Below are 25,710 nucleotides of genomic sequence, written 5' to 3'. Positions count from 1 at the left end.
ATCATGATATGATGATATTGAGATATCATGATATGAGATATTGAGATATCATGATATCATCATGATATGATGATATTGAGATATCATGATATGATGATACTGAGATGATATGATGATATTGAGACCCTGATGGGTCTCACCACGCAGAACAACTACCTTCTTGCAAACAGGACGCAGAGAAGCCCTAGCGTAGGAAATTGCAGGAAATCCTAGTGTAAGAAAATGGTAGGAAAGGCCCCTTAGCACTGGAGGCCAGGCCTCTGGGACCAGCACAAAGCAGATCTGCACTGAGGCCCTGGCTTGGATCCTGCACGAAGCACACGAAAGAGGGTGAGGAGCTACTGAGCCCTCTCCTCCAGCAAAGCCACCTCACCGGGGCTGGGCAGCCCACTGGCACAGCACTAATGTGCTGCTTCTTGAGGGAGTTCAGGCACCTCCATTTCCGCATTGGGTTTTTTAGCACATGCCTTGAGATTCTCCACTGGCTTGAAAGCCTGCAGAAGCTGTCATTTCCCCATTGCACTCCTGACTCAGCAAATGACAGTCTGCTAGCAGCAGCTCCTCAGAGCCTCATCAGAGCAGCAGTCTTTAAAAGGATTGAGGAGACCCTGTATGGAGGTAAACAGGTAGCTTTTGCCTGGGTATCTGGGAGCAGAAGGGATGCGACACAGACCACAAGGCAGCTGCAGAGACAGAGCTGCCAAGCTCTGCTACATGTGCATCTCTTTCATCCCCTCCTCCTAACTCAGAGCCATCCTGCTGGCCTTGGCCTCATTGGAACCACGCTGGGAGAGTCACACTCTCATTTGAAGGGTGATTGTTCCCTCCTGCTACCAGACTGCTGAGATTGGCTTCATTACAGGATAATTTTGGAGAACTGCTTCTTTTATGAAAGCAAAACCTGTAGCAGTCCTTTCTCTTTTGGCTGTTCTCAGCCTTGCTGCCCCAAGGTAAGGAAAACAAACAAACCAAAACGCCAGAACCCAATAACGGTGTTTCTCTCTTTTATCTAAGGTGAAAAAGGTTCCTGTCCATTTATCCATGGAAAATGGCCAGGAATATAACCCACTAGCCATGTTACCATGAAGAAAATGGAAGACTCGAATGAAGTGGTCTGAAGACACAGACCCTGCTCCCTGCTTTGCTACGTCCTCCCCAGGGAGAAGAAATGTGCAGGGTGCAGGGGTGTTTTTGAAGGACAGGACAAGCCATTTAATCTACTGCTGCAAGTCCTATCAAGAAGGCTTTTTTTTATAACTACAGTTACCTTTTGATTAAAGAGCTGTGGTTGATTTAAAGATCTCCATCCAGTCCAGATCTTGTGCATGACCCTCCTCCCCACATCAGCACCGAGTCTTACGTTGCGCTTCCCATTGGTAGCAGAGCTCCTGCTGTCTGCAAGCAGACAGGCTCCTGCGATCCCAAGATCCTGTCTCTGATTCCTCCACCCTTTTCTTATCTCCCTCTTCCAAAGGAAATGAAGTTATTTGGCCACCACCACTATTTGCATTGCAGGCATCTGAATAAATTAGTCATATTTGTTGCTCACCACCACTGTAGCGTGTCTGAGGCACAATAGAAAAATATATTCTTAGCTGCATAAAACCCAGCCAGCACACCAGTGGAGCAGAAACTTACTTTTATACCACATCTTCCAGTTTCTCCGTATCCTCCCCCCACCCCCTCTCCCTTACTGCAGAAACCATGGCCCAGGACCGGTTCAGCTGCAGACAAGAAGCTGTACTGGCAAAGTCAGTTGTCTCCAGGAGGCTTCGGAAAGCTGCCCTCTGGACTTGTGCTTAGAGGAACAAGTGTTGGCTTTTAACCTGCTGGCTTTGGTTAAAGGGATTCTTTACGGATCCCATTGGTGTGTGCAAGGGGAATGTGCACCGTGTACTCATTTATCAGTGCCGACATGTTCCTGAGCATCTCGTGGAACGTGTCCACTGTTTTCCTGTAAACATCCCTGCGTAGCACAAAGGGACGGAAAAGGTTGAGAGGCTCAGCCCTCTGGAATATGATGGGGAAGCTCAGCTCTGCTGGTACCTTCCCATTGCCAATGAAGAAGTGGTAGAGCTTTTTCTCATGCAAACATTTCTCCAGGAATTTCAGCATGTCCTGTAGACGGGCCTCCAAGTTCTCTGGGGCCCAGTCCTGACTGGGACGTGCCTGCAGGAGATGCAGCATCACTGTCTTCAGGTGGTAGTTGGTGAGCCCGCTTGGACCTGTGAGGCTGCACTGCTTCCCATGGAGGAAGGAGAGGATCTGAAGGCAGCTGACATGGCAGGCGTTAGCAGGCAGCGTTTTGGAGACCAGCTGGATGAACCTCCTCTCATACACTGTGAAGGTGAGAAACCAGTGAGTGCTGGAGGGGAGGTCTGCTGCCAGGCCCCTCCGAGGGAAATGAGAAATGAAGTAAACGTCAGAGTTCTCGTACTGCACCACAGGGGTGAGGTTGAAGGCAATCGATTTCCCTGACCTAAATTTTATCTTCAGGGCTCCTGGTGAGTCCAGGAGGCTGAAGGAAAGGTCAAATTCGTACTTGTGGGAGATTCTGTTCCAGGCCTTGGTGACCGCGATCTGGAACCACTTCATGACTTGATCAGCATCCAGATATTGAGTATTTTTGAAGCACAGGAGGTCTTCCATCTCACTGCTGGGCCTGGTAGTATTGGCTTGGCTATGGAGGAGGCACAGCATATCTTCCCCTAGTTTAGTCTTGTCACAGATGCAACCTGTCACATCCTCATCTGCCCTGCATACCTTGATAGTGCCATAACCTTGTTCATCTGGGGGAAAAGAGTTGCCAGAGCACCAGGTCTGGGTCCGGAAACAGTATGGCTCTGGGGGGGCAAAAGGCACTATCAGATCACAGACAAAAGGTTTACGCACTCTCCAATTCTCATACATGCTCCCCACACCCATGCAGTCCTCCACTTCCATGTCAGCATCCCGGTTACAAACACTCCTCAAGGCCTCCAGCAGGTCGTCTGCAAAGCCTTCCACCATCTCCCGCATCCTGGCCATGTCTCCAGTGGTACCCAGGATGCGCTTCTCATAGAAGCTGGCCAAGACAGCCTTGTCAGGGAAGGCCACTCCTTTAAATACTTTCCCCAGGACAGCCATGTCATCCTCTTCTCCTCCTGTGTCCTGCCAGTTCCCTTCCTGGAAATCCTGTCTCCAGAGCTCGATCAGCAGGAAGATGACCATGGAAAGGGCAGTCCACATATCCCATCGGACCTTTTCCTCTTTGCTTTCCTGCACTACCTCTGCAGCCTTTTCCAGAGCCTTCTGTGTGGCTTCCTGGTCTGCGATTTCCTGCTCCAAGCGCAGCTGCTCCAGCCGAAGGCTCTCCTCCCGCTCCTTCATCTTCTGGATGATTTCTTCTGCGTTCTCAGGGACAGTGCCATTCTCTTTAGGGAAGAGGAGTGGGTGGTTGACAATAGCTGTAATCACCACTAGGCACACCCGGAAGATTCCCACAGGCATGGCAGTTCCTTCCCTGGAAGAGAAAGAAAGGCAGAATGACCCATGATTTGGAGTATATTCCCCTCAAGAAGAAAAATGAAAGAAACTCCCCACTTGAATAAAAGCTTTGGCATCCTTTCTAGCCCTGAAAAAACTGCTTGAGTCCAGAAGCTCCTAAGCACATGGCTGTTTCTGCAAGTTATCAGCCAAGCTTCCCAAAGAGACTTTATCAGCAGATAGTGAGGGTGAAAGTGTCCTCTTATCAAATTAACTTGGAAGAACAGAACTGTGAAGGCGCTTGCTACTGTCAACCCACTGTGATGCTGTTGGGGCAGTGTGGGAGGGCATGTCCTTCCTCCCTCCTTTAAAGTTCTCAGGACAGAAAGGGAAAGAAGCAGACAGGACCTCCTCAGATGTAAAAAAGCAGGGCTGGAGATGACCACTGCTTTCCCTCAACATAAGGCTAATGTAGCAGACGTGGCAATGGCATAGGCAGGGCTGTCCTGGCCACCTTCCCTGTTAAGCATGTCTGGGGACCCACAGAGCCTGCCTGGATCAGAGCAATCTTCACTGCCAGTGCTGGTTATGTGCGCCTGGGTGAGAAAAAGCCTGCACGGTTTTGTGCTTCTAAGCAGGCACTAGAGGCAAAGCTCTTCCTGCCTTTCAGCACCATCAGGATCAGGCTGTGGCAAACCCTCCTGGCCCCCAGGATGCCTCATGACTGTGATCCCCGGAAAAATGGCAGAGACAGAAAGATTGCTAAACTGGAAAGGGTTTCCTTTAACCCAGTGGTTTTAAAAGCATCGGGTGTATTATTTTATTTTTGGTGCTTAATTCACTGTTAATCTGTGGAAGACACTAGTAAACACCACGGCTTTGATCTAAGCCATCTTCCCCGAGCACCCCCTTAACACCTGTGCTTGCAGCCAGCTCACTCCTATCTGAAATGACCTCAGCATGGCTGTGAGGACACACTCTGGGTCTTGGCGTCACTGCGCTTGCCACAGGCAGCTGTGTGCCAGCAACAGTCCCACATGTCACCCCTTGCACAGGCCTTTGGCATGACTGAGACTGCTATGGTGTTTTGGAGTTGCTTCGTGTGGTTACTGGCTCTGCTGCTCAGACCTTAATAAAGCTTTCCATGCCATGGGGCTCATGATGAAAGAATTTTAATTCCTAGCTTTCTGGGACACAGTCCCATTGCTGGGGCACCCACCTGGCCCTGACGAGGCCTCCCAGAGGTTTGGGACAGAGAGTGCTTAGGATAAAGCCTGGACTGCATCCTCCCAGGTGTCTTTTCTGTTTCTGGAGGGCTAACATCACCAGCAAGATCCCAAGCACCTGCTCAGGGCAGGACAATCTGAGGTTGTCACCCACTGCTGAGATGTGGCAAGCTCACCAGTCCCTCTTTCTAGCAACACTACCCCTCAGTCCTAGCACAGGGAGATCAGAAGGACAAGACAGACAAGCAGGGGTATTTCTTCTTCCAGCTGGGACACTTTAATGCAGCCCCTTTAATGCCTCAAAAGCGTGTTTTAAAGAAAAGGGTTTCTGTTACAGAAATAAAGTATATCCATAAAATACCTAATCAATCAAACCAGAAAGAATAATCTCATTCTTAACAAACCAATTCATCCTGCTGCAGGAACGAGGCTGTTTCACAGAGAGCCAAGAGATGGTGAGGCACCGTGTGTGCACCAGGAGCTGAGGGCTGTAATTTTCTCCCCCTGCAATAGCTCCTTCCTGGCCTGAACCCAGCTTGTTTTGCTAGCACAGCAACCCTGCTGTCCCAGTGTCTGGGCAAGAAGGAGAACATCTCTGGCAATCTCATTTATGCCTCCACAGGGCATGCAATGAAGATAAATCCGTCCCAGTAGGCCTTGTTATCATTACTCCACAACAAACTGCTGGCTTTCGATTGCAGGAACCCAGATTTCCTCGATGTGAGCACTTACTGTACAAGGGAACTGTATCCTTCGGCATGCAATTGTCTTTGCCGACAAGAGGGCTGGGACTGGAATAACAAGGGAAGGGAACAGGATTGAGATGCATTGTCCAAGCAGCAAGAAAATTCACACGGTGCTCAGGATAATGCTAAGTGCCCCTCCCTGCGTAACATTTACTAACTACCCTTTTTTTAGATCCCATGTACATGCATAGATGCATACCTTACGCAGACATTGCTCTGGAGATCGTTTGCTGGCCTTTCTTGCCCTTTTTACATTTACATTAACTCTTTAATTCATCAGGCAATGAATTAAAGCTGAATTAATGCCCAAAGCTGGCTGTTCCAGTTACTCTGTGAGCTCCATGCCTGGCCACATTTTAAAAATAAGCTGGGGTCGCCGTGCATTGCAAAGGGCTTTATCAGTTTGCCGGGGCAGGGCAGGAAGCGCTGGCAAGTTCCTTTCCTTAGTGCTACGCTCTTGCAGACCATGTGTGCTTTCCAAGCTTAAAAATAACATGGCCAAGGGCCAGATGCCTCCTCTTGCAGTCTTGACCAGGACGACATTGCTGCTCTGTCCTGCTAGACCTCTGTCCCTGCTGATGAGATGTTTTACTGTTACCAGATTACTTCTTAGATGCGTAAGGCTGAAAGAAGTTAGCTTCCTTAGGATTTTCTTGTACCCTTCAAGACTCTCCCGTGCCCAGCTGCCCAGCTGCTTCCAGAGGTTACCTGCCCCAAAGCTCTGCTAGCAGAAGGGGTTAGGCAGACATCCCCAAGTCCATCACTGGCTGGCTCAGCTGAATTAATTCTGAGTCACACTGACAGTCTAGGCTACCCCAGCTGATTTTGCAGGAGTAGGTTAGGAAGTATGCACACAATCTTTTCCCCCAGCAAACTCTACAGGCATCAACCCCTGGAAGAGAGTCAGGATGAAAACTGGAAGTGACAACATCTTCAGGTCACGTGAATTTGCAAGAGGCATGTCTGTTTTCAGCCCGAACAGAGGAATTTTTCCTGGTCAAAACTGCCCTTTTGCTACTGTAGCTATTCACACCAGAAAATGAAGCTAAACATTAACCCCAGTTAAGGCTTAAGGTTAATGATGCGCAGTCACCAAGGTCAGTGGAGCCTGGCCTTGACAGCAGCAAGGGTGGTAGGGGCAGAGTGTTCCCACATCTCATCAGACACAGCTTTCCTGGCTAATACGGAAAGACTAAATAATACAGGTGAAACCAGTAGCACTGCCTGCTAGGGCAGTCCAGCCTTCCCCATAACAAAGGCTGCTCCTTTCCCTTGCTTTTAACTTCAGCCCAAGCAATTTAAGTCTGATAAAAACATTTATGCCTGCCCTGAGACAGCTTTTGTGTGGGGAAAAGAGAGAGAGTCCAAATGTTTCCAAGCTAGAGACTAAGAAAGAGAAACATCGTTGTTTCGTCTATGCATCCAATTTAGCAACATTTCAAGCATAAGGAAAAAAAAAGTATTCATGAGTTTTTAAACAGAAGGTTCCCAAAGAGATCTTCAACCTTTTCCAAATTTCTGGCCTTGCCAGTTTTTTCCCATTCAAAACACAGAGAATGTCCAGGCTTGGTAACAGGCTTACATGAACTACCTTCTGCTGACCCTCTTGCGGCAGTCCCAGGCTCCAAAGACCCCTCTGAGGGAGGGCACTGTAGTCCTTGCCGCATCGCAGGCAAGCCATGTCCATGAGCAGCTAAGCCTGCCCTCGCCTTGCTCCCCGGCCGGGGGCATTCCTGGGGAGAGGGAGCAGAGACCCCACCTCTTGTGCTCCCACAGGCACAAAGCAGGGAAAGGAGCAGCGAGGCCGGGGAAAGCTGCTCAGGGAAAGGAGGAGGGCTGGGAGCAAGCAGGTACATGGAGCCCCAAAGTCTCCATGCAAAGCTCCATCTCTGCTCACTGCCCAGCACATGATGCTGCTTGTTCAAACCCGACCCTGGCACCAGTTAGTTTCCTTCTGGGCTTTTCTGTGGTACTCACTGCTTCAGTGACTGGGTGCTTCACCAATTTTAAGGTTAACACCTCTCTGAACAACCCTGGGAAGTGAGGAGGCAGGCACCATCCCACTCTCCAGCTGGGGAGCGAGGGCTCAGAGAGATAAAAGCAGCTGATTGCTCTGCTGCACAATTAGAAACAACGATCGGCTGCATCCTACAGCACTTGGTATGTTCAAAGGCTTCACCAAGAGCACCTGCAGCCCTCCACCCTCAGCTTCCAGGCAAGTTAGGCCTCATCCTTTCAAGCCTGAAGCAGCCTCCCCAGCTGGAGGATCCCTATCAGCCCCACAGCAGGTCCTGAATGGGGAGCCCCAAGAGGGGAAGGGGAAAGATGACACTGCTGTCATGCAGTTCAGGTTGGTGCCATGAAGCCACATGCAGAAGGAGGCCAGCTCTCACACTAAGCTGACCTGAAAGCCCTTCGCTGCACAATTCAGTAATGTTTGGTTCACCCACCCGCCTGGAGCACGGTTACAGGTAGCATGTTGTAAGGAAAGGAAAGCAGCACATGAAGCTCACAGGTGCCTAAAGCCTTCGCACAGCCAGGCAGCAGCAGGCCTCAGGTCAAGTGTTGGCTGGAGAGCACCCTCTGCATGGGGACTTTGAAAGCTGGCTGAAATCCTCTTGAATACATGTCATAAAAACTAAGGGGTGAGTATGCCCAGAGAGGCTTGCCCCAAAACTGCCACTGAAGAAGACTCTTCTCCTTTGCCACATTTGGGCAGCACGAGCCATGCCAAAGGCTGGAGAGGAAATGGGCTGGAAATGGTCCCTCAGGTGAGGCCTGACTCGCCAGCCACGCTCAGCCCCTTGACACTGGAGCAAAGGCAGGGCTGCAGCTCCTCACCAGCACAAATGCAGCCCCCTAAGCCAAAAAACTGGTGCTGAGCTCTGCAAATCAGCACTTGCTGTGCCTGCATCTCTGCTCTAACTGTCTCCACATCACCTGCACTACCAGGGTCCCTGCACAAGTGGCCTTGAAGGAAAATCATCTGCAGAGACTATTGCAAGACTATATAAAAACAGCCATCGCACTGTTTCCTGACTGTAGTCAGCCCTGAAGATGAATAGTGCTTGCAGTGCACGCTAGCACAAGCAGATTTGCTTAGTGGTGTTTTATGTGGCATGGGGGCAGAGCTCAGCTCTACCTCCAGCTTCTGCCTTGAAGACCTTCTCCTCACCTGGGAGCGTCACAGAGCTCATCTGGTGTTCATGTGGGCTGCCTTGGGACAGCCACTGCCCTGTGGCAGTGTGTGCTCTCCCCCTTCCCACCAGCCACCCTGCCATAGGGGATTTCACTGCATGAGCAGCAAAGTCCTTCACAGAGACGACGATGCTCAAAGCCATAACAATGTCCCGTCCCTTCCAGCTAAGATGTGCTCAACTTCTGATGTCCCCACGCCTTCCTCACCCTTTTCCACAGCAGCTTCAGACCCTTTTGCCTCCTGTTCAGTCTGGCAAAGGAAAAGAAAGAGATTTAAATGGCAGCTTGCAGCTTGCCTCTGTAGGCTGCTCATGTGCTCTGAGTCCAGATAACTCTCCATCTTCTCTGAAGACATAGGAGAGTATTTCGCTTTCATTAATGGTCCCTTTCTTTCCTCAAGAGTTCCTCATACAGCTATATTTTTTTTCCACCTTTTTATTCCCTTAAATTTTGAATCATGGGAAGCAAAACACATTCTGGCTGGTGTTCAGCAATAAACCAGACAGGAGTGAGCTAAAGCTTTGATTCTTAAATTAGAAAAACCCAAGTCAAGCCACTGAATGCCGTTCAATAACGCACTGGAATATGCCAAGACGTCATTTACGACACGCTCGATTGCTTCCTGTGATTTGGCTGACACAAAAGGCAGTGAATAGGTGGCTGCCACATTGTGTTTTGCTTTGGTAGGCTGCAAGAAAAGAGGCGATTCGAAGAGATGATAGAAACTACAGCTGGTTGGGAGCTTTTTTCATTGAAAGCTGCCAAGTTTTTGAAACCAGAACTTTCATGGGAACAAATATGATTTCTGAGACTCTTTTTGGGAAGGTCGTTGAGGTCTCGAAAGGACTCCACTGCTTGTTTTGACTGAACAGAACAGCCACTAGCCTGCACTTGGGACTTTCTTACCGGGAAGATGTGAATCTCAAGCGCAGGGGTTTCAGGCCCAGCCCACCTGTACTTCCTCACAGCTGAGCTGCTGGGAGCTCCACAATTCCTCCCCTTGCTGTAACAGAAAACAAATTGCCTTTTGGCCTTTGAGTGTATAGTCTGAAAATGCTTCTGCTGCACTTATGAAGACCTAGTCAATACAAAAAGTTTGCTGAAAGCCCTTTGTAACGCGCTATGTCCTTCTCCAATTTGCAAATACCATTGCCACCTCTGCATATATTTCAGATGCACACCCAGCTGCAGCAGAAAGAAATTACGTTTCCTCTTACTGGGGACTACAGGCTCTGAATTTTAAGAAACATGCACAATGAAAGAGAAATGGGAATTGCAGGGATGCATGTCAGTATTATTGTTCCTGCCAAAAACTTGGAAAGGTGCACTTTATTTAGTCACCCCTACACCGTGCTGCTGTTTTTCCACCATCTCCCCATCAACATTTACAGAGCAGTCGAAAGGCCTTTGCTGGCTCATGACAGATGGTGAGGGCAGTTTTCCTTCCAGCTGCTACATGTAAAGCCTCGGGAATAGATGTGTGCTGGATGGGTGTTCATGGAAGAAGACAAAGGTACCACTAGAGAGAGCAATATCCTGGTGCAGATATCAGACTGGTCTCTGCCATTAGTTGCTGGGAATTTGTTGTTCAAATTTTGCCTCTTTTGCACTGAGAAGAATGAGAAAATTTTCAGGTTCTAATTTTATATGCACATATTAAAAAAACAGAGCACACATCTATGCCCTTATAGTCTGATCACTTACTTGGGATGACAGAAACTTCTATTGAAGGCTCTCCTCCAAATTCAGGAGGGAGTAACAGTAACCTAAGCTTTGGTCTCCTTCCCGGCCCCTGAGGTTGCTGCCCTCATCACTTGGCTGCTTTCAGGTCAATGCTCGGCAGGTTTGACCTGGGCTTTCACAGGACTTGAATTGGTTTTAGCAGGACTTCAGTCAAACCCGTCTTGTTCTTGAGACCATTTTTACTGAAGAAGTATTTTGTGGGGTGGGCAGGGGAGGAGTCCTGTTTTGGTGAAGAATTTCAGACCAGAAGTGAGTGAGGCTTCCTCCCAGGTCAGCACCATGTTTGTTGGGGCCTGCCGGTTACCCAGAGCCCCGGTGTGATGGATGCTGCCAGCTAAGCCAGCTCCTAGGAGACATCAAGCCAAAGCACTGCATCTTAAAACAAGAGTTGCCATGTTCACTGGAGTCAGCAAGGTGGGGCTGTGGTACCAAGTGGGGCTGCCGAGGTGCTGGACCCTCAGGGGGGCTGGAGGACTCTTATAGCTGATGCAACCGCTCACAGCCCACATACTGAAACACACCCCAGGGTGACTAAGGTTTTATTTCACCAGTCTACCCTTCCCACCCCACTGCGTACGCATTAGCACATGCGATCCTGCCTAGCTTTCACCTGGCACAGGCAGCAACAGCCCAGAGGCTCAGATGAGGATCCTCAGCTGGTTTCTACCCTCCAGGACAAAGACCCCACTGCTGCAGCGAGAACATGTCCCCAGACCCGTACAGATGCACGAAGACCCCCCACTTCCCGCTTCACCATCAGCTTTGACAGCACCCAGTGCATCCCACCCAGAGATCACACAGCAGGGGGCTGCCAGGAGAGGCTCCTGCTCTCCCATCTCTTGAGCACACAGCCCAGCCAGGAAAATTGGGAGCCACAAAAAAAGCAATACAGAGTCTGAGCAGCACCAGCTTGTGCTGTTCTTTCACCCTGTATGAATTAAGCTTGCATGCAGGCCATTGGTGTGGTGAGCTACCGACAGGGACAGGACAGTGCCAGCCACAGCAGCTAAAACTCATGCTCTGACTTGTCTTCTTGAGCATTAAATTAGTGCTACAGACAAAGTACCAAATTCCAGTTGCCAGCACAGTTGCAACTGGTTCAGCATGGACTAGTGGGATCAGGCTTTGTCTTTGGTTCTCTACCAAAGCCACCAGTGGAAAGGACCGAATGCACCAACACATGAGGTGCAGAGGTCTGGATGTTGAGATTGGTACCACAACCATGTTTAAAACCAGAACAAGCCAGCTGGCCTGCTCAGGACTACACAAGACAGGTATGGCAGAGCAACTGCCTTCCAAAAGATGCCTGGAAGCCCCACCCCAGATTAGCTGCTTGGCCATAGGACAGCAGTTGGACAAGGTCACTTGCCTGATAACTATTGTTTTGCTGTTTGCTTGAGAACATGTTAGCCTTTCGTAACATCCGTGGACATCCTGTCCCAAGCCTGCTGCAGTGCCAATGGGGTCAGCCACGCAGCCCAAGTCAGACATCCTGCCCAACAGGTCTGCTGGGGACTTTCGGAAGCAATATTTTCCTCCCGGGGTCACCAGATCAGGTATTTCCAAGGAAATGCTGATGCTCATCCTGTGTACAGGACTAGGTAGCCCTCCCTTCCCACAGGCAGGCAGATTTGGGGTGGATAAGCATGCGAGTGACGCTGACATTGCTCTGGAGGCAGATGCTACCATGCGGCCCCAGGTCTGAGTGAGGAGTGATTTTGCTAGCGTCTCTCCAAGCAGAGGAGTGCCTGACTTGCCCTGGGAAGAACAGGGAGTCTCTCTCATGTCTTCCAGTCATTCACTACCTTTGCCATCAGGAAGCTTTCTCTCGTGCCTCATTAACTCTCCCTTGCTGCTGTTTGAACCCCTAACATTCCAGTGGCCACTGTGGATAAAAGTTTGTTTCTTTTCTTCTTGCAGTAGCACTCAAGATGTTCAAATGTCCTCCCCTCCTGCCTCAGTTTTCTCTCTACACAGATGCATTTGTAAGATGTTGCCATAAAATCCCATGGCCCTCCTTCCCTCAAAGCCTAGAGAGTACAAAGCCTTCTTTCTGGCTCAAAAGGAGTTATTTGCCTTCTAGGGCTCTTTTCCAAAACCCGAAAAGTTGTGGCACCTGTTAGACTTTCAGTTTCATCAGCAAGTCGGGGATTTATCTGGGTATTTCTAAGTCACTATTTCTCAGTGCATACGGGTATCATACCACTGACCAGAACATGATTCTGGCCCCCTCTTCCTGCCCCAGAAGCCAGGAGCTACCATCAAGGATAGCTGTAATAACTGCTAAATAAACACAGAACCACGTCATGCCCCCAAAGCACTCACTGTTTACTCACTGTAAGGCTGAACCCAAGAGGGGGTGCCCATGGAGACCAGGAGACAAAGCTAACAGTGTGAGGAGTGTGTTACTCAGCATCCTGCCTGTTGCCTGAATGTGTTTTTTTGCTTTTCGACTGTACAAGCCAGCTCAGCTCTTGTCAGCAAGCAGCACGTGGGCAGTCTGTGCAGTGCCTTGGGTTCCCCCTGCTACAGCTGAGAAGGGGTTTTACAAATTGGAACATAGCGCTGGCTGCGAGGGAGGCAGGAGGGGAAAGGTAGGAAGCGTGCATGTGGCTCCCACCCATGTACTGAGCTGTTGTGGTAGTATCCCGGCCAGGAACAGCTTGGCTTTTTAAGCCAAATAAATTTTGTCTGTTAATTGTGAGGAAAACAATTGGAGTAGACTGAACTTCTGGGGGGGGTTTTTTGTTTGTTTTTTGTTTTGTTTTTAGGAGGAGAAAAGACACACACCAAGAAATAAAAAAAGAAGGTTGGCTTACCAACTTCTCCAGCTCCTTCCCTTTCAAGCCCAATGTAATGGGAACCCAGGCAATAGCTGGTCATTCCCTTGCACAATCTTTCATCAGCACAGATGGACACAAAGCCCCTGCTGCTTTACCAAAAGCCTGATAGTGTCAACCACGATGTATGGAGCAATGTCACCACACAGATGCTCTCTGGCCTCCAGCTGGTGCTCACGCTGGGACCCACTCTGGCTGTCACCCTCTCAGCCACACAACCTCCCCTTGCACATGCAGGCAGCTATGGATCACTGATCCGATCTGGCAGTCACCTCAGGGAAAGGTGGCGAGAATACAAAAAGGGTTCAATTGCCAAGATGTTTGTTTAAATCTGCCCTCCTTTTCCCCACTTAATTCTCAACAAGGTGGACAAAATCACACCAGTGTTGTTAAATCAGGCAGTGGTTACTCTGACTCTCCTTATCCTAAGGTAAGCACATGCCCCACATTGCTACACATCCAACAACTATATATTGTACATCCATTGAAACGAATGCTTCGGTATTAAGAAGGTTGGTGGAAACATTATTAGAAAGTTGATTTCCCAGCAGGGATACACCAGTCCAGCACATCTAAGAAGAGCACGTGTGGATATTGGCACAGCTCAGATGCGACTCGCAGAATGATTATGTTTACATGTGAAACTATGAAGTCCTATTTCAGTCATGTAACAATAAGCACTTATATATTGCAGACAGTAGAAAGCACAATAGTTGCCAGACACTTCCACACTGAGATACTGAACAAAAACACAGCAAAAAGAAATTGTCATTGCAGGCTGGGAATTTACTCCATCACAGTGACTCAGTGACAAAGTCACACTCCTATGTCAGGAGACCTGCAGGCTCAAGTATCTGCTTAAACAGGACTCAAAAACACTGGATGGGATTGGAGGTTTGTGTGATATTGGACTATTGTTTTGCTAACTAGTTACAGCTGTTTGTATTCAAACAGTCGAGGAGGAACAGTATTTAAAAGCTGGCTATTGTAGCCAAAACATCACCACAGAAATGAAAAGCAATGCTTTATTCCATTGCTTGAAATCCCAGCTTTTTTCTAAAACACAATATACTTCCTTAAATAAAGTAAAAAAAAAAAAAAAAACAAAAAAAACCAAAAACCAAACCAGACTGTGAAAGCCCCTGCAGGGATGGGTGGAGGGTGTGGAAGGAAGAGAGAGCAAGAAGGAGCACTTTTACTGCAATGCCCTGTTTCCTTGACTCTCACTAGGATGACTCCCTGAGCTAAGCAGAGGCACTCCACATTGCACGCCAGCATCTACAGAAGAATCAGGCCCTCTTACTTCATTACCTGGTGACTCTGGAAAAGAACAGGAGAAACAACACAAATGCTTTGGGAAGCAGTAAGCCCAGTCTTGGCTCACTAGTCATAAACCTAAAAACTGCCAAGAGACACACACGCACACAAATATGTTGGCTGCAGAGTACTGCTGGCTAACCCTGCTTTTCAAAATGAGTTTGAATAAATAAAATCAGAAGAAAAAAGCAAAGCCATACAAGAAAACAAACTGCCCCACTTCCGTACGATATTTCTATGAAGCTCATCCTTTCAGCACCCATGGCCACCAACTCAGAGTCATTTCCACCCAAGTGAATGACTCGGAAACCAGCCTATTGCCACATGCACCCATATTTAATAATTTTCATGTGCTCTTTGCTCAGTCCCCTCTGCTTACCAGCAAAAGACAACATCTTTAAGTTCTTTCTTTCCCCAAAGAGTTTGTAAACTGAATGCTGGGAAGAAAAACCCTGAAAAGACTCAATGCGATAAGAGCAATACAACATGCACTGCTGTAGCAAAAGCACCAAACACACGTTAAGGCTGTGAAGCCACGTGGTTTTCATTTGGGATGTGTGGGGTGAACACATATGCTTACTTCCTTTATAACATAAGCACAACAAAGGAAGGCTTTGTTTGAAAGCCAAGGGACAGCCTCTCTGCACACTTAAAGGCTAAGTTACGACGTAATGGGAACTGTGAGTCATAGCTGTGGGGCCCCTGCTCATAGGCACAAAAATCCCCTCTGCTGCAGCAGGCAAGGAGCTTAGCTTAGCAAGGAGCAAAGACAGCTTCCAGCTCTGCAAGGGAGACTGAAAGCGTCCAGGACTAGCAGCAAATACAAGGCTGAGCCGAGAGCATGCGTTCTGGATGACTTACGACGCAAACACGTCTCTTTCAGCCCCTTCCTGTAACTCCTTCAGAGCTTGAGATCATAACCCTGCACTCATTCCAAGAGCATGCCGCAGCTATGGCTCAACAGGGAGGTGGGATGGATGTCAGCCAAGCACCTTCAGACCGTCTTTTGACTTCGGCTGCAGAAGAGCGTGGCCATAATACTTAGGCCATAATACATAGCCAGCTTGCTAGGTAGGACTGCAGTAGAGCTCTATGTCCTTAAGTCACCTGATAAGTGCCAGACAATTTATGTCACTGTGTGTTACAGTAGGGGAGGGTCAGCTGATGGATTCCAGCTACCCAAAATAGAGACACCCATCTCATCCTTGACCCTACTAGCCTGGGAGAAAAAGATAAGCATCTTCTTCAATTACCATGAATAGGTTGCAATCTGCAGTGCAGAAGTGGCTGTGCTGCAGGAAATCCAAGTGTTTTCTCTCACATTTCCAACAGTCCCACGGTATTTGGTTGGTAAATCTCCAGAGGCCTTTAGAAATCAAAGTCTCATCTGAAACCAGTAGCAGTCAGGTACCTGAACATCCTGGAGGAAATAGCATAGGATCTAAGCATTTTGGGAGCAGACACACCCACAAACACAAGCCCCTCTGCGAAGCGCTATACTGTGAACATCAGGTGTCACAGTTTAAGCTTGAGAACATCTCCTTAGCTCCATCTCTGGTATGTATTAATATTCTACAAGAGCTTAAAAAATAGGGAAAAAAAGAGGTCTGAAAAAGCAATACAGTCTACCCCCTCTGCCTACACTGCACCTGGATGGTTTCTGACAAGTCTTTGTCTAATTTGTTCTGAAAAGCTTCCAGCAAATCTCCATCTCTGCCTCCCAAGGCAGTCTAGACTACTGCTCAACTACCTCTACCTGTAGGAAAGTCTCCTTATCACTGCATGTGCTTTCTCCAAAACAAGCTGTAAGCCCTGCTGGGATTCTGGCACATACAGGCGGTATCTTGTCTTAGGGAGCTACTTCCCTCCCTGCAGGCAGCATGGAAACCATTTCACAGAATCACAGAATCATATAGGTTGGAAAAAACCTTTAAGATCATCGAGTCCAACCATAAACCTAACACTGCCAAAACCACCACTACACCATGTCTCTAAGCACCTCATCCAAACGTCCTTTAAATACCTCCAGGGATGGCGACTCAACCACTTCCCTGGGCAGCCTGTCCCAATGCTTGATAACCCTCTCGGTGAAGAAAAATTTCCTAATACCCAGTCTAAACCTCCCCTGGCGCAACTTGAGGCCATTTCCTCTTGTCCTATCACTTGTTACCTGGGAGAAGAGACCAACACCCACCTCTCTACAACCTCCTTTCAGGTAGTTGAAGAGAGCGATAAGGTCTCCCCTCAGCCTCCTTTTCTCCAGGCTAAACAACCCCAGTTCCCTCAGCTGCTCCTCATAAGACTTCTGCTCCAGACCCTTCACCAGCTTCGTTGCCCTTCTCTGGACACGCTCCAGCACCTCAATGTCTCTCTTGCAGTGAGGGGCCCAAAACTGAACACAGTATTCGAGGTGCGGCCTCACCAGTGCCGAGTACAGGGGCACAATCACTTCCCTAGTCCTGCTGGCCACGCTATTTTTGATGCAAGCCAGGATGCCATTGGCTTTCTTGGCCGCCTGGGCACACTGCTGGCTCATATTCAGGCGGCTGTCAACCAACACCCCCAGGTCCTTCTCTGCCAGGCAGCTTTCCAGCCACTCTTCCGCAAGCCTGTAGCGTTGCATGGGGTTGCTGTGGCCCAAGTGCAGGACCTGTCACTTGGCCTTGTTAAACCTCATACAATTGACCTCGGCCCATCCATCCAGCCTGTCCAGGTCCCTCTGCAGAGCCTGCCTACCCTCCAGCAGATCAACACTCCCACACAACTTGGTGTCGTCTGCAAACTTACTGAGAGTGCACTCGATCCCTTCGTCCAGATCATTGATAAAGATATTAAACAGAACTGGCCCCAACACAGAGCCCTGGGGAACACCGCTTGTGACCGGCCGCCAACCGGAGTAAACTCCATTCACCACCACTCTTTGGGCCCGGCCATCCAGCCAGTTCTTTACCCAGCAAAGAGTACACCCGTCCAAGCCATGAGCAGCCAGTTTCTCCAGGAGAATGCTGTGGGAGACCGTGTCAAAGGCTTTACTGAAGTCTAGATAGACAACATCCACAGCCTTTCCCTCATCCACTAGGTGGGTCACCTTGTCATAGAAGGAGATCAGGTTGGTCAAGCAGGACCTGCCTTTCCTGAACACATGCTGGCTGGGCTTGATCCCTTGGTTATTCTCTACATGCCGTGGGATAGCACTCAGGATGATCTGCTCCATCAGCTTCCCCGGCACCGAGGTCAGGCTGACAGGCCTGTAGTTCCCCAGGTCCTCCTTCCAGCCCTTATTGAAGACGGGTGTCACATTCGCTAATCTCCAATCAGCAGGGACCTCCCCAGTTAGCCAGGACTGCTGGTAAATGATGGAAAGGGGCTTAGTGAGCTCTTCTGCCAGCTCCTTCAACACTCTCGGGTGGATCTCATCAGGCCCCATAGACTTGTGAGTGTCATTTGCTCCACTCCTCATCAGGTGCTCACCGAGCATCACCAAGTCCTCTGCAATTTGGAAGAACTGAAAGCAAGGGACTCTGAAGCTGATTTTCATTGTTTTCATTTGGGTTTGGCTGCAAACTATTTTTTCAACTGACAGCACCCACCATCACTTGAGGCAACGCAGAGAAAGACACAGTTGGTAACACAGGTGGCTCAGCTGACACCTTATAGCTAACGTCACTTTTCTGCTCAGGTGCAAGAACCTTCTCTACGTGCTCTTCCCCCTGGTTTCAAAAGCGAAGGAACAGTACGTTTTCCTTTGCCAGGCAACTGAAATAATCATGTGAATCAGAGACTGTGCCTAACAGGGCTTAAATTCTGCAACTGTTGGCCTCAATGGTCCTCATCCTTGCCAACACCATGCTTGGTTTTTCCAAGCCACATGCATGGCAGTGGGGTGCATCAGATGTTTTCCCTGTAAATGCTGAAAAAGCATCTCTGCCTTGAGGCAAATATCACTGATATAAATAATGTGCTAGATCAGCCAGAAAAACCTGCCTCTGGAAGAGGGATAATAATGAAAGATGGTGGGGGGAAAGGAAAAAGAGAGAGAGCTTCATTTACACACAGGAGGATGGCAATGGGCCAGCTCTCACAGCTTTGATCGGGGCTGGCTGGAGACGCATGCCAGGGAATGCTGTGAGCTGAGGTTTGCTAGAGCAGAGCAGCCACTTGAACTGACTGGGATGGGAAGAAGGGGACAGACACCACCCAACACAGACACAGACCCAGAATAAATAAGAAAAAAAAAAAAAAATCATGTGGAGTACATGAAATAACAAGTACTCAGAGCTGTAGCAGGACATTGCGGCAGCCTGGACTGCTGCTCCGGTGGCTCCCTCTGCCATCAGCTCCAGTTCTTCCCATCCCACCACTCTTACCCACAGAGCCTCCTGTCACATGCTCACAGAGCGGCACTGCCAGACTTCTGGGTTTCACCTGGCAGTTCTGCTTTCAGTGGGTTTTTCAGGGGTTTTCGTACAAACATGAAAACTCCACACATTACTGGCTTGTAAAAGCCACTATTTCCCTTCAATCCAGCTGCCTCTGCTGTCACCCCAAACATCAGGAGGTTGCCAGGCACTTCCAGGCCTTTGCTCTCCCTCTAACACCTGGAAGAGGGGGGATCTAGTGCTTTCCCAGTCTGGGTAAGGTACCTCTGGCAAGTTCTCCTGCATAGCAGCAAATGCAGCAGTAGCTGCTGTCAGCAAGGCTTGGACCTGTTGGTTCCCTTCTGCCATCACTCTCTGACTAGGCCCCAACTGTACCAAGCAGTCAGATAAAAGCAATTTTATACTGAATGCCAAAAGAGAGAGGCTTTTAGCACTGATCTAAACTGAAGCCATTTCCAAATTAAACCTTCACAATATTGCTACTTTTGCTTTGCAAGTGCTGTCTGACCTTTGCTGCTGGGAACGTTTACTAAAATATGAGCCACACCACTTTCCTTCCGGCATTTCTGCTGCAAGGCTCAAGATCTCCTAGTGAGAGCCCATCAAGAAGCTTTTTTAAATCACATCAAATCTGGAAGGAAGAACGCCCCCCGGAGCACTTACCTGCTACACGACTTTGCAGGTGCTCATTAAACTTCACATTACTACAATCCCCGTGACGCAGAGAAGACTATACTCAGTCACCCACTGCTGAAGGAAGTCTGCAAAACACAAAAACAGTGAATGAGGAAGTTCAGGCAGAAGATGGGTACATAATGCTGTTATCTAAATTAGGGATGATTAAAAGAGAGATTAACTCACCGCCTTACTTAATAAAATGATCATAAAAGCTCAAAAGACCAGAAATAATCAGCTTTGAAGTGATCAGGGAAGAGTTAAAACACGGCTTCTCCCATGGGAAAGCGTGCAAATCAGACCGCGGGTCTGTCAGCGTTGCAGACATACTGGCAAGCGAGGACCTCCCTCCTCCGACTCCATCCTCGCTCACCAGCCCTCTCCTTTTAAAATGGATTAAGGATCAAATTAGCAGCTGCGTAAATGCAAGGGCTGGGATAGTTTTGTCTGGGATTGGTTTGTCTCAGAAAAGACATCTAGCTGCTGTAAGCAGCTTGCGAGGTAGAAATACTTGCTCGGGGAGCTGGGTTTACAGAGCTAATGTGAGAAACAGAAAACGCAGGAGAAGAGGCAGGAAATAAGTCTAAAAGCATACAGGAAGATGTGAAACACAGAACCACAAAAGATAAACTACCATATTTTAGGAGAGAGAAGTTAAGTTTTAGGTGAAACAGGAAACAAAGCGAAGTCCTCCCAGCAGAATCAGGAGTGGATGGGCCCGACAAGCTGGTTGCAGACAGATAAAGGAGACATTACCAGCTGCGCGTAAGTGGGCCGGGGAACAGGAATCCACTGCCCTCGCTGCCAGCCACGATCACCACTTCAAACCCTCTGTCTTGATCCAAAGGGTGATGAAATCACCAACAGCCCTTCCGTGGGCTGAGCTGGGCTTTGGAGCTGGGTCCTTTAAGGGCTCGGTATTAGGTTGACGCGTCCTTGCTCTTCCGAACCCCTTCACTTTGGCAGCCGCTGGGGAGGGGATGGCTCAACCCTCCCTCCTCCCACGTACCTGCTCTGACCAGACTGTGCGTACAGTTTCACTTCTCCGTTTCTGTCTTCAACTGTGAGGCCAAATGGGGCAAATGGGCTCTGCCCTGATCTCCCAGTGCCTCGCAGCCTGCAGGGCTGCTTCTGCCTCTGCCCAACCAGCACCACAACACTACCAGCAGCAGCACCGACTGCCAAGCACAGGAGCAAGACGCCTCAATCCCAAAAGGGCTGGATCCACGCTGTAATATCCCAGTGGATGTTTGTTAGCCCTCAGGGCCTGCAATGCCTGGTTGCATGGTGGCTCAGGGCCAGTTAGGTACAGCAGGCACTTCTGCTTGGAAGAAAGGAGCTATGAAGTACCATGCAGGAAATGCTGCTACAGGACTTGCATGCTCTCACGTGTTAAATTTTTTAAATCTCAAAAGAGAGAGTTTAAGTCAGGGTCTCCCTCTACTATATGTGTACAGATGTTGGAGAGACCTTGACTGAACCTTAGGGGATGGTCTAAGGTCACTCCAAGAAGGTCCCTCTCAGCAGTGGGTACATCCACGCTGCACCCTCACCCACTAGCAGAAACCTCCTCTCGCTCCCTCGGAGGCAGTCCGAGCAACACAGCACAGTGTTTGCTGTGGGTCAGCCCTGTACAAGAACCTCCTCTCCACACCAGAAATCAAACCTGCCCCTGCTCCAGTGAAATTCAGCAGCTAGTCTGGCCTTCAGGTCATGGCAGTAAAACCTGTTTGTTTTGCTGAACCCCTGGTCAAGGCTGGCTCAGCCAACTTCACATGGCCCACGTGTGCGTGGAAATCAAAACAAGCTAAAAAAGGAGCGCTGTTGCAGCTGCACCCCTGGGCCAGCTCTCTGTCCCTCAAGCTGCTTGAAGCTTGGCTACCTGCCTCCCTTCCTATTGCCCACGCTGAGGGGTGAATGGGCAGAAGGTTTTGCTTACACAGCTGAGCCCACATCCCTGCAAAACCTGGAATTCATGGTCAGGCACACGACGATGCCGCACAGCGCACACTCTGGCCACGCTCCCTCCCTCCAGCCTGAAAACCAGAGTCTCTACCTCTCTCCACCACCCAGCAATTACATATGCCGATGGAAAGTATGCCGCCTGGCAGCAAACCTGCTTTTTCCCCAGTGTAAATGGGTTATAATAACGCTTGGGAGAGAAAGAGCTGGCCCACCCAACAGCCCATTTTAAAGGAGATCTGAGGGAACAAGCCAGGAGCTTTTTTTCCAGCTCCCTTCTCCGTTGCACCATAGCTACGGATTGCAATTGCAATTCTGCGGAGCAGAGCGTGCAGGACAGGACAGCACAGGACAGCAGCAAGACTCGTGCAGACTCTTCATGGAGTTCATATACTTTATCAGTGCTTCCCAGAACAACTGCTTCTTAATGTTCACCTTGTGGACAGAGGCTGAATTTAGGTTAAATTTTGCCAGGACAGTGGTTTTAGAGGGGATGCAGATGTGGCAGAAGAAAGTAATACAACTAGAAAAATAAACCACCCCTTTTGCTGTGTACCCATTCCAGTCAGGGAACTGATTTAAGCTATCAGAAAAAAAACATAGTATAGTACACCACAATAAAATCCACTAAGTGTGTTTCCTGATATCACACTATCTGCATTAATTTATTTGCAGGCAAGCTCCAAGATACCGAAACAACAGTCAGCAGGTAGACAGTCACAAAAGCCAGCCTAAAATTGTCCTTACGAAAACCATACAGTTTTTGGTTAAAAAACAAACTCAGAAATTAGTTAGATCAGCTCATGGAACACCAGTGTTAGGTTTCTGTGGGTCATTCCTTCCCCCTGTTACTCATTGCCACGTAAGGAGGATCACAAGCACTGGCATCCCTCTGAGACCACTGCGCAGCACAGGCACATGGGAGCCCTTATTGCCATGGAGAGAACCAATAAAAAACAAAAGGGGAGCAGGACATGTAGCTTTGGTGGCCCTAGTCGTCAGACGGCCCAAAACAATCACTCAGGAAAAGCAAAGCCCCCCAGTCCCTGACCAGGGCTATTTAGTCCGACTTGGGGGGTTGGGAAGAAAAAAAAAAAGGCTGTTCTTAGCATATAGTAATGCTCCAAGCAACAAAAAGAGGAAGACAGTTAGGTGGGGAGGGGCCACCGCCTGAGCTCTTGATAAACAGGTACAACGCCTTTGGTGTGCACTGCTCGCTTCTCCCTTGCAGATGCTGCTGGTGCAAACACAGATCACTGCACTCTGCAGACCTGAGAGTCATGCAAAAAAAAAAAAAAAGGTGTCACCTACCAGATGGGAACCAAGCAGCCCTCAGGGCTGATCCCAGTACTGACATTGGTGCTCTGACCTTTGGCAAATCAATTCACCTCTCTCCACCTCTGTGGCAATCACACTTAGTATGTGCATTTCCCATGTGGGAGCAGTGTGCAGCATCTATTGTGCTGAAAACAAGACTGAAGAGAAGGCTTTAAGTTTCCATTCCTGATTTCCATGCTTTGCTTTTCCTCAAGGACTGAAGAAACCCTTGCAAGTATATTAAGGAAAACTGGGACCAGTAGGTTTTAAAAGCAGATGTCTATGAAGGTAGACAGAATCACTTTAGTCAGAGCTGCAGAAGAGCATTACCATCATCACCAAACCAAACTCAAAACCCTCACAAAACAAACCACGCTGCACTACAGCTGCTCTCCTGCCTAAGTGCTGCTTGCCTGGCAGCTCAGGTCCTGGCCTGGCAGCTCACACCAAACGCTCATGCCTCAAGGAGATGTGCTGGGCATGGTTTAGGCCTATTAGCACTCATTAAAACTACGTTAATAGTAATGTTCACTTAGAGACACTGCTGGAGCTCATCTTCCCTGACCACATAACAGACACGAATAGCAACATGTCCTATTTTCCTGAAGGATTTTAACGTGGCAGTTCCCAAGAGAACTGCTTCAGTGCAAGATTGCCGAGTTGAAGATGCAAAGGCCACTAAGGCTCTGGCTCTGCATGTCGGTTTTACGGCCCATGACTTCCAGTATCCCAGTCCTGACTCTGATTTGAGCTACAAATACCTACTGGCCATCTTCAAAAAGATGCCCACAGACATGAACAGCAGCTCTACTAAAAACATCGCTCCTTCTCTCTGTACTCATTTGAGAGATATGCTGTATCTCAGAAGGCAAAAAAAGTTTTGTAACAAGCTAAGCCCAAGGCATGTAATACTGAACACGCAGCAAAGCTCAGTGATGCATTTTGCATGGACTGTACGTGCCCGAGATCACCCCTGGCCTCGGGACCGCCCGTGCTGTCGGCACAAGCACAGAGGTGGCTGCAGGGTCTCTCTTCAGCGTGACTCGATCCCGCAGAGGTTCCCCATGCGCTCTGCTGAAGAGGGCTGCAGCCAGCCCCGGAGCCCCTGAAAGCAGGCTGCCTTCTGCTCCCTGCGCTTGGCTCCCGCCGGGCCTTCTGGGAGAGGAAAGCCGAAAGATCTGTAGAAACTCCGGCGGGCACAGTAATCTGCCTCAGGGGCCTGATCCGGCCCGATGCCCGAACACGCACCGAGACGAGCCACTCACGCACGGAGAGAGGACAAAATGCAAAAGTTACTCCGCAAAGAGCAACCGGGGAAAGCCACGCCAACGCGACCTGTTGCAGGCAGACACCGGCACCCGCCGCCCCGAGTCCCGCGGCTTTGCTCTCCAAAACCGCCGCGGCAAGCACGGGCAAAGCCCTTCCCGCGGGGGCAGCGCGGGGAAGCGGGACACCCACCCACCCCCCCAGCCGCCCCCCGCAGCCCCGGACCAGACTTACCGGGCCGGGGCTCCGCCGGGGCCGCCGCTGCCCGCGGGCGGTCCGCGCAGGCCGGCGGGCGTCGGGGGCCGCTCCCCGGGCGGTGGGGCGTCCCGCGGCGCGGCGCGGCGGCTCCGCTCAGCGAGGTGCAGGGAGTCCGCCCAGCCTGGCCGGAGCGGGTTTCCTTCCCTCTTTGTTTTCTTTTTGTTTCTCTCCTCCTTCAAACCACCCCCGCCAGCCCTAGGAGCCGAGCCATCCTCCGGCAGGCTGCAGTTCGCTCTCCGAGCTCCCGCCCGGCTCCCCTATTAGCTTCCCAGATGGTTTTGTGCTGAGGGCACCGGGGACGGGGAGGAAATGCGCTCATTTTGCTTCTCGGATGTATTCCGACCTCCTGGTGGTCGTGCCTGAGAGTCAGGAAAGCAGCTGAAACACGTAACCTCGCTTGTAGTTCTTACCAAAGGAGCAGATCCCGGGGATGCTGAACCGTTTTCCTGCTCAAAGCTGGCACAAGTAGAAACTTGTGAATCTGTCCAACGTCCTTTCGAGGCGGAGAAGTGGCACTGGTTTCCTTGTAGGGGTGGGGGAGCTGAGGCACAGCAGGTTTAATTTAGCCAATGATAAAGGCCACTGTAAGGGATTTAAAAAGTGTTTTTCAACACTACCCTCATTCTAAGTTAAAGGGCATCTTCCTACAGATCTAGCAGAGAAATAAGTTTGCTCAACAACTATCACTTCCACAAAGAAGCTTAAGGGCACCAGGTTTGAGCAGCAGCATAATAACATCTATCCGATTTAGGGGAACTATAGATGTCTTTATTGCACCCTTCCTCTTTCCACAGCATTGCAACAACTGTCTTACATTACCGCTGGTATGGCATGTTGCACGTTCTCCATCGCTGCTGCTTGGATTTTTTTTTAAGCTCAGGTGGTGGACGTGTGCTGCAGTGAGAGACCATCTGCATGTATGTTGCACTAAAGTTCTGTGATATCAAGAGGGCACCAGGCAAATGTGGTGGCTTGGCTTGGCATTGAAGCCGTCTAGCTTGTGAGTAAAAACTGGGACTGTTAAGCCAGCCCGTTCTTTGAATTTCCTGAAGTGCTTATGGTATTAAGTAACAGTTTTAATGTTATTCAAAGGGTTTGTGTTCGTAAATGTGTGTGTATGGGTATTGTTTCCTTAGTGTCTGAATCAAGTTTATTCAGGTTTATTGGCAACCTGGGTGTTGTTAGTACATTCCTTTCTCATTATGCCATAATCTATGAAAATCATCTCTAGCAAGAGCAGTACTGGAATCTCCCTGCTTCTGTGCTGCAGGACTCAGCCTGTCTTGGTGCATTATTTATTTCCCCTGGGAACTTCACA

General features: G+C 49.4%; 1 protein-coding gene across 10 annotated transcripts in view; it reads right to left on the bottom strand.

The window, feature by feature from the left end:
- ITPRIP (inositol 1,4,5-trisphosphate receptor interacting protein) overlaps positions 1 to 24,645 on the bottom strand; it is a 49,301-nt gene extending 24,656 nt beyond the window's left edge. The window contains exons 1-4 of one of the 10 annotated variants that reach the window (XM_075504601.1): positions 24,369 to 24,509; positions 19,578 to 19,675; positions 15,789 to 15,946; positions 131 to 3,502 (exon numbers count right to left, since the gene is read on the bottom strand). In XM_075504601.1, coding sequence (XP_075360716.1) covers positions 1,840 to 3,489 — 1,650 coding nt within the window. In that variant the 5' untranslated portion in view covers positions 3,490 to 3,502; positions 15,789 to 15,946; positions 19,578 to 19,675; positions 24,369 to 24,509 and the 3' untranslated portion in view covers positions 131 to 1,839. Of the gene's footprint in view, positions 1 to 130; positions 3,503 to 14,118; positions 14,539 to 15,788; positions 15,947 to 19,577; positions 19,676 to 19,783; positions 19,987 to 20,345; positions 20,524 to 20,598; positions 20,700 to 24,368 lie in introns of those variants that run through there. The other 9 variants (XM_075504597.1, XR_012776134.1, XM_075504595.1 and 6 more) reach the window with 9 other exon arrangements.
- Positions 24,646 to 25,710: the final 1,065 nt, after the last annotated feature.

This window comes from Mycteria americana, chromosome 6, assembly GCF_035582795.1.
Source record: "Mycteria americana isolate JAX WOST 10 ecotype Jacksonville Zoo and Gardens chromosome 6, USCA_MyAme_1.0, whole genome shotgun sequence".
Classification (NCBI taxonomy): domain Eukaryota; kingdom Metazoa; phylum Chordata; class Aves; order Ciconiiformes; family Ciconiidae; genus Mycteria; species Mycteria americana.
The sequence above is the reverse complement of the archived record's forward strand: the minus strand, read 5'-3'. Positions and strand labels throughout refer to the sequence as shown.